The sequence below is a fragment of the Hyla sarda genome, chromosome 6 (assembly GCF_029499605.1).
Source record: "Hyla sarda isolate aHylSar1 chromosome 6, aHylSar1.hap1, whole genome shotgun sequence".
In the NCBI taxonomy this organism is placed as follows: Eukaryota; Metazoa; Chordata; class Amphibia; order Anura; family Hylidae; genus Hyla; species Hyla sarda.
In genome coordinates, this window is record NC_079194.1 from 143,939,320 (window position 1) to 143,953,851 (window position 14,532).

The window sequence follows — 14,532 nt, forward strand, 5'->3', positions numbered from 1 at the left end:
TTACCAAATAGTTCTACTTTGGTTTCATCTGACCATATGACATTCTCTAGAAACAACAGGGTATGGTTACACGTAAACTAATAGCTAATACCTTATGGATCATGAGCAAGAAAATAGGTGAGGTGCCATAAAACTTAACTTTTACTAGTTTGTCAGAATAAAATTACACCTCAAATTACTATCACCAAAAACATATAATAATTAGAAATGCATCCCACTAAAAGTAGGTACTCCTGTATTCAAAAATGCTCATCAATCTGTATCAAGGAAAACTATATGTACAATTATCCCCTGTGCGCATCATCTAACGCGTTTCTGTTACGGCCGGGTTATTTTAAAACGTCCGAACGTGTTCAGGTGTTTAACTAGCGTAGGGATAATATAGAAAGCACTCTCCAAGAGCATATAAAAATAACCAAATTAATGGCAGCCTTAGGTCAGAGAAAGGTATAAATCACATAGTACACCCAGCTAATGGTTAAGGCAATGACAGCTAATGCTGGAGGGAATACATATAGATAATTGACGCTAATCCTCCATTCCAAATTGCAGGATCACACCACAAGAGCCAATCTGAGGTGCACGGCGATGCCTAGAAAATAAACACAGACATTTTAAAAACATTTTGTGAATAATTAAAACAATACAAGGAAAATATGAAGGTAAAAACCAACACACTTGGCAAGCAAGGAACAAAATCTGAGAAAAAAGTACAAATCGCCAATAAGCAACAATAAATAAATGGAACCATATGATACGGCTGCTCAGAGCAGAACATAAAGCAAAAGCAAATCCTGCACCCCCTTCCCCACCACTAAAATGTCTTACACAATTTCTCGGTGACAAATTAGGTGGGGGACGGGTAGAACAGAGTAACCAGGACAATAAGGCATGTGAAGACGTAGCTGTGCTTTTTTTTTTTTTTTATGTTCACGCCGTACGGGATCAATAACATTATATTTTAATAGATCGGACATTTACGCACGTGGTGATACCAAATATGTGTATTAATAATTTTTTTTACACTTTATGGGGGTAAAATCGGAAAAAAGGACATTTTACATTTTTATTGGGGGGAGGGGATTTCTCATTTTCTTTTACTTTTTTTACTTTCAATTTTACACTTTAATAGTCCCCATAGGGGACTATCTATAGCAATCCTTTGATTGCTAATACTGTTCAGTGCTATGCATAGCACATAGCACTGATCGGTGTTATCGTCTGCTCTCTCTCAGACCAGAGCAGAAGACCCCAGGAGATGGCCGGAGCCAGGTGAGGGGACCTCCGGCCGCCATGCTGGATGATCGGATCCCCACAGCAGCGCTGCGGGCGATCCGATCATCCATTTAAAGTACTGCACTGCCGCAGATGCTGTGATCTGTATTGATCCCGGCATCTGAGGGGTTAATGGCGGACATCCGCACGATCGCGGATGTCCGCAATTACCGGTGGGTCCCTGGCTGCTGATAGCAGTCGGGACCTGCCGTGCATGACGCGAGCACCGGTCCAGTGCTCGCAGTCTTGGCGGACCGTAAATGTACGCCATGGTGCGTTAACCTCTTAAGGACGCAGGACGTAAATGTACGTCCTGGTGCGGTGGTACTTAACGCACCAGGATGTACATTTACGTCCTGTGCATAACCGCGGGCATCGGAGCGATGCCCGTGTCATGCGCGGCTGATCCCGGCTGCTGATCGCAGCCAGGGACCCGCCGGCAATGGCCGACGCCTGCGATCTCGCGGGCGTCCGCCATTAACCCCTCAGGTGCCGGGATCAATACAGATCCCGGCATCTGCGGCAGTGCGCGATTTGAATGAATGATCGGATCGCCCGCAGCGCTGCTGCGGGGATCCGATCATTCAGAACGCCGCACGGAGGTCCCCTCACCTTCCTCCTTCCGGCTCCTGGCGTCTTCTGCTCTGGTCTGAGATCGAGCAGACCAGAGCAGGAGATGACCGATAATACTGATCTGTTCTATGTCCTATACATAGAACAGATCAGTATTAGCAATCATGGTATTGCTATGAATAGTCCCCTATGGGGACTATTGAAGTGTAAAAAAAAATGTAAAAGTAAAAAAAATGTGAAAAATCCCCTCCCCCAATAAAAAAGTAAAACATCCGTTTTTTCCTATTTTACCCCCAAAAAGCGTAAAAAATTAATTTTATAGGCATATTTGGTATCGCCGCGTGCGTAAATGACCGAACTATTAAAATAAGATGTTAATGATCCCGTACGGTGAACGGCGTGAACGAAAAAAAAAAAAGTCCAAAATTGCTACTTTTTTTAATACATTTTATTTTAAAAAAATTATAAAAAATGTATTAAAAGTTTTTTATATGCAAATGTGGTATAAAAAAATACAGATCATGGCGCAAAAAATGAGCCCCCATACCATCACTTATACGGAAAAATAAAAAAGTTAGAGGTCATCAAAATAAAGGGATTATAAACGTACTAATTTGGTTAAAAAGTTTGTGATTTTTTTTAAGCGCAACAATAATTGAAAAGTAGGTAATAATGGGTATCATTTTAATCGTATTGACCCAAAGAATAAAGAACACACGTCATTTTTACCATAAATTGTACGGCGTGAAAACGAAACCTTCGAAAATTAGCAAAATTGCGTTTTTCGTTTTAATTTCCCCACAAAAATAGTGTTTTTTTGTTGCGCCATACATTTTATGATATGAGTTATGTCATTACAAAGGACAACTGGTCGCGCAAAAAACAAGCCCTCATACTAGTCTGTGGATGAAAATATAAAAGAGTTATGATTTTTAGAAGGCGAGGAGGAAAAAATTTAAACATAAAAATTAAATTGTCTGAGTTCTTAAGGACAAAATGGGCTGAGTCCTTAAGGGGTTAAAGGGGTACTCCGGTGCTTAGACATCTTATCCCCTATCCAAAGGATAGGGGATAAGATGCCTGATCGCGGGAGTCCCTCCGCTGGGAACCCCCGTGATCTTGCACGCGGCACCCCGTTTGTAATCAGTCCCGCGGAGCGTGTTCGCTCCGGGTCGACCACAGTTTTAGGTCCGGGAAAAAGCGCATACGGCGCAAAGATGAGCCGACCGAACGTTTCACTCCAGTCGGCTCATTGAAATGAATTACATATGGAAGCGCATACGAAGGCATATGGGAGCGCATGTTTTTAGCTCCCCCCTGCCGTATGCGCTCCCGTATGGGACAAAACGTGATGTGAACCCAGCCTTATAAACACACTTCCCCTATATGCTGGGCTTCATTAATTTGGCCCGAGGTGAAGGTTTCTCCCAGATCAGGTAGGGAAATACACCCTTTCCCTGCCTGACTACTACAATATACAGGGTGGGCCATTTATATGGATACACCTTAATAAAATGGGAACGGTTGGTGATATTAACTTCCTGTTTGTGGCACATTAGTATATATGAGGGGGGGGGGACTTTTCAAGATGGGTGGTGACCATGGCAGCCATTTTGAAGTCAGCTATTTTGAATCCAACTTTAGTTTTTTTAATAGGAAGAGGGTCATGTGACATATGAAACTTATTTGGGAATTTCACAAGAAAAACACTGGTGTCCTTGGTTTTAACGTAACTTTATTATTTCATGAGTTATTTACAAGTTTCTCACTTATAAAATGTGTTCAATGTGCCGCCCATTGTGTTGGATTGTCAATGCAACCCTCTTCTCCCACTCTTCACACACTGATAGCAACACCGCAGGAGAAATGCTAGCACAGGCTTCCAGTATCCGTAGTTTCAGGTGCTGCACATCTCGTATCTTCACAACATAGACAATTGCCTTCAGATGACCCCAAAGATAAAAGTCTAAGGGGGTCAGATCGGGAGACCTTGGGGGCCATTTAACTGGCCCACGACGACTAATCCACTTTCCAGGAAACTGTTCATCTAGGAATGCTCGGACCTGACAACCATAATGTGGTGGTGCACCATCTTGTCAGGTGTCTGGTCCGAGCATTCCTAGATGAACAGTTTCCTGTAAAGTGGATTGGTCGTCACACAGTGTGTGAAGAGTAGGAGAAGAGGGTTGCATTGACAATCCAACACAATGGGCAGCACATTGAACACATTTTATAAGTGGTCAGAAACTTGTAAATAACTCATGAAAGAATAAAGTTACATTAAAACTAAGCACATCATTGTTTTTCTTGTGAAATTCTCAATAAGTTTGATGTGTCACATGATCCTCTTCCTATTAAAAAAACAAAAGTTGGATTCAAAATGGCTGACTTCAAAATGGCCGCCATGGTCACCACCCATCTTGAAAAGTTTCCCCCCTCACATATACTAATGTGCCACAAACAGGAAGTTAATATCACCAACCATTCCCATTTTATTAAGGTGTATCCATATAAATGGCCCACCCTGTAGATCAGTGTTTCCCAACCATTTTCGGCTCGGGGAATCCCTCAGGGAAAAAATTTCCGCGGAGTATCCCTACCGAATTTGACGAGCAAAATAAAGGAGGGGACAGCCTCAATGCACAACATCAATTTATCTGTTGGCTATGTAGATTACAGTGCTGCTTTATACAGCACCTCACAAGTGGCATCTTCTAAAATCAGCATTGGTCCCTTCTCTTCTCCGGGTCATCATAACAATTTCTTCCAGCCACAATTCTTCACTGTTAAACCTTCAAAACAAACCTATTAAGCTCTGCACTTTTCCTGCATCAGCCTCCACATTGCCCTTTTACAAGTGAAGAGGAATACAGGGGCGTATAGGTGTAACAGAGGGGTGTAGAATAGTGTACATGGGTGACAGGTGTGTAGAGGAGTGTACATGGGGGACAGAGGGATGTAGGGGTTGACAGAGGGGTGTACATGGGCGTAAAAGAGTATACATGGGTGACAGGGGGGTCGTAGGGGGTGACGGGTGTTGGGGGTGTAGAGGAGTGTACATGGGTAACAGAGTGGTGTACATAGGTGACAGATGGTTGTAGAAGAGTGTACATGGGTGACAGGCGGGCGTAAGGGGTGACAGGGGTGTACATAGGTGTAGAAGAGTGTATAGGGGTGTACATGGGTGACGGGTGTTGGGGGTGTAGAGGAGTGTATATGGGTGACAGAGGGGTGTAGAATAGCGTACATGGGTGACAGATGGGTGTAAAATAGCGTACATGGGTGACAGATGGATGTAGAAGAGTGTACATGGGTGACGGGGCGTAGGGGGTGACGGGTGTACATGGGTAACAAGGGTGTTCGGGGTGTAGAGGAGTGTACATGGGTGACAGATGGTTATAGAAGAGTGTACATGGGTGACAGGGGGCATACATGGGTGTAGAAGAGTGTACATGTGTGACAGGGGCATAGGGAGTGACAGAGGGGTGTAGAAGAGTGTACATGGGTGACAGGGGGGCGTAAGTGGTGACAGAGGGGTGTACATGGGTAACAGGGGTGTTGGGGGTGTAGAAAAGTGTACATGGGTGACGGGGGTGAAAGGTGGACAAGAATGACCATCCCTATTGCATTTATCCCCTTCCTGGCCTGCATGCCTGTGACTCACTCACAGTGCCACAGGGGGATGCTGTGTGCGCAGTGCGCACGTACACGCAATGCGCACTCAGGCTTTTCTTCCCCCCCTGCGCCGCCGTGATTCACAGGCGCACAGGTCGGGGTGGAAGATTTAAAAAAAAATAATAAAAATTGCCGGAGTATCGCGGTACCCAGGGCAGGGCCCTGGGAATGACTGATATACTTCCCTGGAGTACCCCTTTAACTGCACTCATAGATTGTAACATATTGTCAGGACAGGAGAGAGATTTGTGATGTATTTAGATCAAAGACTTGTCTAGACTGGACATAATTGTAACATACCCTCAGATGTAAAAAGTCATGGGTGTGGAAATAATAAAAAAACTACTTGTCCAAGGGACTAAAGCAGAACACAATCTACTTGTTAAAGGCAGGCTCAATCAAATGCAGATCTATGGGGGCAGCCATGAATGCAGAGGTAAGCCCTCCGGCTACCTCCACAGTGGATCGACCCCTCCCCGCGATCCACCCCGCTAGACCACCAGGGATGGTTAAAAGATCCCTTTAGACACCGCTGTCAACTTTGACAGCTGTGATCTAAAGGGTTAATAGCAGCTGCGGCTGAAATCAGCCGGGGGCCCGCCAAGTATGGAGCTGGCTCGAGTCAGGAGCCCAATCCATACACCCTGTGAGGTGCAGATTTGCGTCCGATGCAAGTCGGCATCCGCTCCTGCACCTCACACTGGCATTATGAAAAAAAAAAGAAAAAAAAGGGGGGGGGGGGGGGAGTCAGTCCGGCCCTGCTTGCCCGATACAGGGCTAAATCGATGAAAAATTCACCTGCCCAGCGCTTGGAACTACATGTCCCGGTTATCAGGTGATAAGATTTCCACATCCCTGAAAGTATTAGGTTTTTAAGATCTGGATGTAAACAAGACACTTCCTCTACATAGACAGCAAATGTAGATCTTGAGAATAGCAGGGAAAACACAATGCAAAGTGGACATCCCCTGTAATAATGTATGTTCTGCAGGATTGGTCGCGGTCTGGTCCATATGAAACACCGCCTGCAAGTTCTCTTCAGCGCAGAAAAGACCGCGTGGAACATCTAAGGGAAGCAGAGCTGGGCCCTGGCTATCAGGGCATGGAAGACCCTTATCGGCCTCGGATGTCTCCAGCTGTCATCGCTGCAAAGGTATGCTCTACTGAGGAGATAAAGTTATATAATATACAACCCCCTCCCAGACACTGCATCTAATAATATAATTTACATCTCCATATATGCAGTAATACAACGTAGACCTCAGCCCCTCTGTATATCTAGTAACTTAACATAAAATAACCAACACTTGTATAGTAATATTATATATACCTTTCTCGCAGACCCTCCATATATTTAGTGGTATAATGTACTACACCACCCCTGATCCTTTCATATATTTAGTACTGTAATCAAACAATATAATATCTAGCCCCTTTGCCCATCTTAGTTGAAGTTAAGACTTCACCACCCTGCTACATTCCCCTGCTCTGTTATTACAGCATGGGGAGGAAGTGTCCCCCGCTGCCAGTGACTTGGCCATGGTTCTGACCCGAGGTTTGAGTGTGGAGCACCAGAAGAGCAGCCGTGACTCGTTGCAGTATTCTAGTGGCTACAGCACCCAAACTACGACACCTTCCTGCTCCGAGGACACAATACCCTCACAAGGTGAATTTTGGAAAACACCCCCTAAAGAGTTAACTGTGGCATTGATCAATGCTAGGACAAACTTGCAGTTTAAAAAGGCTAGCACAGTCTCCTGTATGGAAATCTTTATCATTGTATAATGAAAAATTCTGCTACTTTCGCTTGTTCTTTTTAAGGATACTTGCTTGCAGTTAATGACTGAGAACATTTATCATGTACATCTGGGGGGGAGATTTATCAAAACCTGTCCAGAGGAAACGTTGCTGAGTTGCCCATAGCAACCAATCAGATCGCTTCTTTCATTTTTGAAAAAGTGTCTGAAAAGGAAAGAAGCAATCTGATTGGTTGTTATGGGCAACTCAGCAACTTTTCCTCTGGAGAGGTTTTGATAAATCTCCCCCAACTGGAAACCTGTCCCAACCAAATATATCTCACAGCTTAAGGTTCAGTTTATTTTACCTGTACCAATGTCAGGATGGGTTTCCAGTATCTGAGAATAAACCGAAATGTGATTCCAGCAAATAAAAGTATTGGAATTGGCAAATGTATTTACTGTTTGCACCAAAAACTTGGCTTACATGACTTACACCACATTTATTGAAATTTTTAGAAATTTTTCACCTTGTGGCTTTGGCTGTCACGCCCCCTCCCATAGGCTTGCATTGAGGGGGCGGAGCGTCAGAATGCTCCGGCCCCGTGATCGACAGTAATCAGACCCGGAGCGAACACGCTCCGGGGACTGATTTTAACGGGGTGCGGCGTGCGAGATCACGGGGGTCCCCAGCGGCAGGACCCCCGCGATCAGGCATCTTATCCCCTATCCTTTGGATAGGGGATAAGATGTCTAAGCGCCAGAGTACCCCTTTAAGATGTGATGCCGTGCACCAAAATAAACCAGTTCTGGTTAAAAGATTCTTTCACAGTTTAAGTCAAATATTTAGTCTAAACTTAGACTACACAGTCTAGGAATGGAACAAATGTATTAACCAGCCTAAGCCATTTAATAGATACATCTGGTGCATACTTAGACTGCCTAGTCTAGGTTTATACTGTTTAAGAATGAGAACATTATAGTCAATTTGGGACAAAATTTGTTAGAAAGTTGCAAACTTTTTTATGATACAGTTAATAGTTTACATGGGACTGCAGCATCCTTTAATATAGACAATCCCTGCAGTAAATGCCATTTACCTTTTATTGTTTGCATCCTGGGCAGGCTCTGACTACGACTGTTACTCAGTGAATGGAGATGCAGATGGTGACAGCTCTGGGGACTTTGATCGATCCTCCACAGTTCCCCGGAGTAGCAGCTTGGCACAGAACTACCGCCGCATGCTTCAAACTAAGCGGCCAGCCTCTACAGCCGGTCTACCCACTGCCATGCCTCCATGTGGATCAGCACCCCCGCCCCCACAAACAGGCTCAACACCAGGTGTGGCTACCATACGACGTACTCCTTCCACCAAACCAACAGTCAGACGAACTTTATCTAATGCTGGACCCATTCCATGTCGGCCCCCTATTGTGCCAGTAAGAACACCCACTGTGCCCGACTCTCCCGGCGGAGGCCTGGGGGGGCGTTCTCGTGTTGGAAGTGAAGAGTGCGTTTTCTATCTAGGAGCAGATGATGGAAGTCCCCTTGAATATGCCAAGTCTTCGCCCAAGCGCCTCAGCCTCCCTAATGCAGCGTGGGGGGGTGCAGGAGAAATGTCTGTGTATGGAGGGGGTGGAGCAGATGAGGAAGACATGGGAGGAGGTCTTCTGGCTGCTAATCGGCACAGTCTGGTGGAGAAGATCGGGGAGCTTGTAGCAGGAGCGCATGCCCTGGGGGATGGGCAGTTCCCTTTCCCTTCAGCTCCAGACAAGAGTCAGATTCCTGCCCCAACGGGTAGAGGGAGCGTGTCAGAACCCCCAGCAGGTGATATGCTTGCATCCATACGCAGAGGGGTGCGGTTACGCCGAACCCTTACCAACGACCGATCTGCTCCCCGGATATTGTGATCTTGATTCGACAGTTTATAGGATTGAGGATTGGTGCTCCAGGGGAGGGGATGAAATATACTGTGACACAGACAAACCCAGAAGCCAAGGGGTTCTTAACCCTTTCTATGCAGGTCTGTCCGGGGCTAGAAGGGTTGAGTTTGGTGACTGACCAAAACATTTTGACCATTCCATTTGCCAGTGGGGCCCGTACCATTCCATGCACCAGTAGGGACAGTAGAGATATCTTCTGATGAAGTTGCATGAAAGTAAATGGATCGTGATGGTGGAAGATGACACACCCACACACACAGGAGCAGCTCATCTACATAGTGGTGCACAGTACTGCAATGAACATAGTGTCAGAAGACATCACTGCTACAATGGACTGTTGTGTATTGACATAGGGTAGGTTGCTGTGGATGTGGACTGGTCTCTATACCATACACTATAGCGGCTTCTTTATAAGACTCCAGGTATATGCTGACTCCACTGGAGGCACACAACTCACGACTTTGTCACCTATATTCATTGCAGCCATGTGACCCGAGGACTGTGGCACCTAATGACGGCTTTTCCAACTTGTAGCTTAGTCCCCTCTGGATTGTGTGAAAAGTTACAAGAATTTTCTGGTTTTGGCCCATGTATCTAAACGTCACACTGGTCGGAGCTGGTAAGGGGCGATCCAGGACACTGGACACGTGTAGTGTCGGGACAAAACGCCCCTGAGGTCCTCAGGAGCCCCACAGCCTTTCTTCTTGTACAATTTGTGCCAAGTGATTGTTTTGGATGTGACCACCATATTTCTGTGGCAGATTTTCTCTCCCACAGTAGGTGGCGAGTCTCTCTGGCTCATTAATGGACTCGGGCTGAAATATGCCTCCATTTGTTGGCCTCGTGGTAGTGGGGAAATAGCTGACCTCACAGGGATCCTGCCTTTACTGATCACAGAGGCCTCTCTTCTAGTGCCATTCAGAACAAGCCTTGTGCCACCTCTGTGTCCATGCCATGTTGGGAGGTGCATCAGTTCCCCAGTGTCACCTTTGTCCCAAAAACATACAGGGGCAGTATGCAGCAGGCACAGGGGGCACCACAGTAATAAGGCACCACACTAATGATCCGTAGGAAATAGCACTTAGGATTTATAGATTTTACACCATTAATTTATGACACCTTGTAGACTGTATAAATTTTACCCTGAAGATTATTAGCGGAGTGGGGTGAAGGAATATTTCCTTAAAGTGAACTTGTCCCTGTACGCGCAATGGGCCCATCATTTTCTGAAGAGAAGCCTATAAGGGGGCACTTCCCACCTAAGGACACTATGTTTGCAGAGTCACGTGATAGAAGTGTCACCCCAGTAATGGTGAAGGCCTCTGAAGGGAACACTGCAGGAAACCCTTGGCCTAGAGATGTGGCCCCTGTAGAGGGCGGTTACTATAGAGCCGTATTTTTTCAGAGAATAATGAAAAGATAACTTTATCTCCCCAAAAGGAAATGCGGAGATTTAGATTTAACAAGACAGAGATTATTTTTAGCAGCTGCTGGCAGAGCCAGGGCCACAGATCATTATTGGGATATGTAGCTATGTTCGTGCATCACCTGCTGGCCAGGTAAAGAACTGCAATGAGCAATGTTGAAAATTGTAGCAGAAACCTAAGTTCCCCCAAAGCAACAGTGAGATTCAGATGCCTGCAGAAAGATTGGGACTGGCAAATATTGTGCGGTCACCAATCTCAGCAGGATTTGTGTGTTACTTGTAATGGGTTAGGGTAAAACTTTAAAACTGGTGACAATTTAAGGCTTCTTTCAGTGTAATGGCCGTCGGGGGAGCCAGGGGGAATAGCGGGAGAAATTTTTTTTTGCTTGCGCCGTCTTTTTCTCTCGCTACAAAATAACGGTGCCCGAAGGATCCCATTGTAATAAATGGGATCCATCTGGACCTGTTATTGCCCATTGTCCCCATCCCGATAACGAAAAAAAAATAATAAAAGAGTCTAACGGCCATTTAAGGACAGGGAACAACGGCAGTGGGAAAGTAGCCTAAGGGAGAATAAATTGTATAGTAATTCCCTTCCGTAAGTAGGAAAATGTGAAAACTAAGCAAGGAAAGTTTCAGGCCCAAAGCCCGATTTCTGTTCAGTACATTGTTGTCATGGAGAGGTTGCGTGGCTCTGAATCACCATCCTTATCATTGTCCACAAAAGTAACCAAGCCAGGCAGGATGTTAACGTGGACAGTGAGTTAGAACAATCACACAAGGGGGGAGATTTATCAAAACCTGTCCAGAGGAAAAGTTGCTGAGTTGCCCATAGCAACCAATCAGATCACTTGTTTCATTTTTCAGAGGCCTTGTTAAAAATGAAAGAAGCGATCTGATTGGTTGCTATGGGCAACTCAGCAACTTTTCCTCTGGACAGGTTTTGATAAATCTCCCTGAAGGTCTCTATATAGTTATCAAAGTCTGTGTAGTCCAGAAAAAGGCTTTGGGGCTGAAACATCTTGTTGTGAGTGTAGAGGGAAGGAACTTTTCTAAAATGATTAACTTCTGCTGGGTCTACACATGGTGCAGAAATGTTTTCGAGGGGCAGGACTCATTTGTGGGAATGTCCACTAGGACACCAGCTACATGAAGGCAGGGCCCCTCTTTAGTGTCAGAGTGTGGTATTCCGCTAGGTCTTTGAGCAGCAGCAGCTTCTGCAGGTGTTTTTCGTGTGGGTGTAGGCAGGTGTTAGGAGATAGAGAGATAAACAGAAAAAGGAAGGAGGATAAAACAGAAAAAAAGGTATTGGTGCACTATTTGGATAGCTCGGTCTAACTCAACTTTGGTCTTGAACTGTGAGCTATCCCATCAATACTACTTTCAGGTGTTAGGAGAGGTCTGAGGTTTGATGGTTCATGTAAGTTCACTGGTTCCTGTCCATGGTTATATGATGACACAGACCTGTTGGGGAAGATGGAGGGCAAGGCTGTGCTATTTGTCCAGCCAGTCTATCATATATGTGATGCTTCCTATATATGACCCCATTAACAGCTGGACTGATTTGGAGGTAATGCAATGACCGGTTTGTGTCATCCTGCAACAAATATCACAGACAAAAGGATTTTATTCTAGTCTGCAAGCAACTAGTTTCTAGCCTATACCCCTTTGATACTGTTCAGAGATCTACACTGCCAGTGAGTTGAATGTTGCATCAGATTTAGGCTGCATTCACACCACGTTTTTTGCAATACAGTTCCCATATAAGTTTTCAATTTGAAAACTGTATGGAACCATATTGAAACCTGTATGCATTGACTCTCCATTGAAAACCGTATGCCAAACAATGCATCCGGTTGCATCCGTTTTGTGTCTTGTACGGTTTTGTCCGTTTTTGTCCCATACCCAAAACCGTAGCCTACCAGAGTTTTTGGTCTGGGTGAAAAACCATATTGAAACCGTCTAAATTTTTTTTGAACATGGTAGTCAATGAAAACAGTAGAGAACCGTATGTGTGTACGGTTCCATCTGGTTTGCACCATACAGTTTTTGACTTTGCACAGTTTTTTTTCTTGGAATTTCAATCAAACAAGTGAAACTTTATTCATAATGGAGTGAAAAGTTAAAAAGGTATACATTTTTTTTCTTAAAAAAAAACGGATGCAACCAGACATTTTTCAAACTGTATACGGTTTTTAACCGTATGCGGGTTGAAATTTGTACACATGTTTTGATACAGTTTAGTCAGGTTTTGAGGAGTTTTTCATCAAAAACCAGATACGGGAACTGTATTGCAAAAACGTGGTGTGAATGCACCCATACAGTAACTGATCTCCAAGCAGAGATCAGTGGATCACAGACTTTACCACCGAGATCTTTTATTTAAGACATACCAGGAGATTGGAATTCCTCTTTAAAAATCACCGCTGTCAGACCACCTTGCCTCATATTTGAAATGTGCATAGAGTGGTCCTGTGTCTTATCAATAACACTATAAGCCCTATTGTATTCAATGAGGGTTGCAGGAACCCACAACCAAGTGAATCGGAGGTTTGCCAATGAGGACAACCCTGCAAGTGAACACAGGTCTGAAGAGAAGAATGTTCAGAGATGAAAAGAGGAAAGGCAAGTGATGTGGAAGGCGCAGCAGTAAGAATAGCTACCAGGGAACAAAGAGTGCACATGTTGTGGGCCTAAAGACCTCGCTGCTCCTCGGCTCAGTAAAGGAGGAGATAAATCTTATGAGAAATTAGATATTTTCTTAAAAGAAACCCACCAATTTTTCATTATGTTGCAAATGTAAAACCACTGTCTGTTTCTTCTATATTCAGATCCAAGCACCAGAAGTAAGAATAGTGCACTCTTCGGCCCCTTTCACACTATACTGTACATTCATCCATTTTTAAAGATCTGTTATATGTTCCGTTATGAAAACCCTGAAAATCGGCCGTTACAAAATCCCATTATAGTCTATGAGATTTTTACATTATCAGTTTTAACCCGTCATAGCCCGTTATTAATAACGGTTGTTATTTTGTGATGGGAGAGGTAACGGGAGAAATAGTACATGCACTATTTCTTCCGTTCTTTCTCCTGTCACAATATAACTTCCGTTATTAATAACGGGCTATGACGGGTTAAAACTGATAATGTAAAAATCCCGTAGACTATATTGGGATTTTGTAACGGACGATTTTCAGGGTTTTCATAACGGAACATATAACGGATCTTTAAAAACGGATGAATGTACAGTATAGTGTGAAAGGGGCCTTAGATACTCTGTCATCATGCCCCTTCAGGTGCATTGTTGTCAAGAAGACCATGTGTGGATGCTGGCCTACATCAATGTCCACGTCCTACCTGGCTTGATTACTGGCAGTCGTGTGTATATGTATGGGCATTGGTATGAACGATTAGAAGACACCACCACGTCAGTAATGCACCCTCAGACTTTAGGCCTGTAACTTTATGTGCTCCAATCTCAGTAGAGAAGGAATAGATTACAGAGTGGTTTCACATGAAGGAGATGTTCACTATTTTCCTTCTGATAATTTTTTTCCTGCTATACAAGTGATGCTTTAGGATGCCAGATAACCATAGCTGGTGTAGACAGGAGCATTGGGTTACATACAGGGAGGGGTGGTCTGGGGGTCCCTGTCTACTGCTAACATTGCAGGAACAATAGTCCACACATTGTAGTATACGACTTGGCCCATCCATGAGCTACACTGACCCTCCCCCACCACGGAAATACCCTCGCTCTAGCATTAGGGCAACTGAGCAATAATAATGCAGCGGCAGAAGGGACTACCTCCCTAAGGGTAAGGTCATTCTGCTAGTGGGGGATGATGAGAAGAAGGCAGTGCTGCCATGGATCAGGGATGGTGTAATTTGTAACATTGTC

General features: G+C 44.6%; 1 protein-coding gene across 3 annotated transcripts in view; it reads left to right on the forward strand.

Annotated features, from left to right (window-relative positions):
- MTSS2 (MTSS I-BAR domain containing 2) overlaps positions 1-13,561 on the forward strand; it is a 61,923-nt gene extending 48,362 nt beyond the window's left edge. For all 3 annotated transcript variants that reach the window (XM_056525420.1, XM_056525422.1, XM_056525419.1), the window contains 3 exons: positions 6,515-6,676; positions 7,024-7,189; positions 8,385-13,561. In XM_056525420.1, coding sequence (XP_056381395.1) covers positions 6,515-6,676; positions 7,024-7,189; positions 8,385-9,169 — 1,113 coding nt within the window. In that variant the 3' untranslated portion in view covers positions 9,170-13,561. The remainder of the gene's footprint in view (positions 1-6,514; positions 6,677-7,023; positions 7,190-8,384) is intronic.
- Positions 13,562-14,532: the final 971 nt, after the last annotated feature.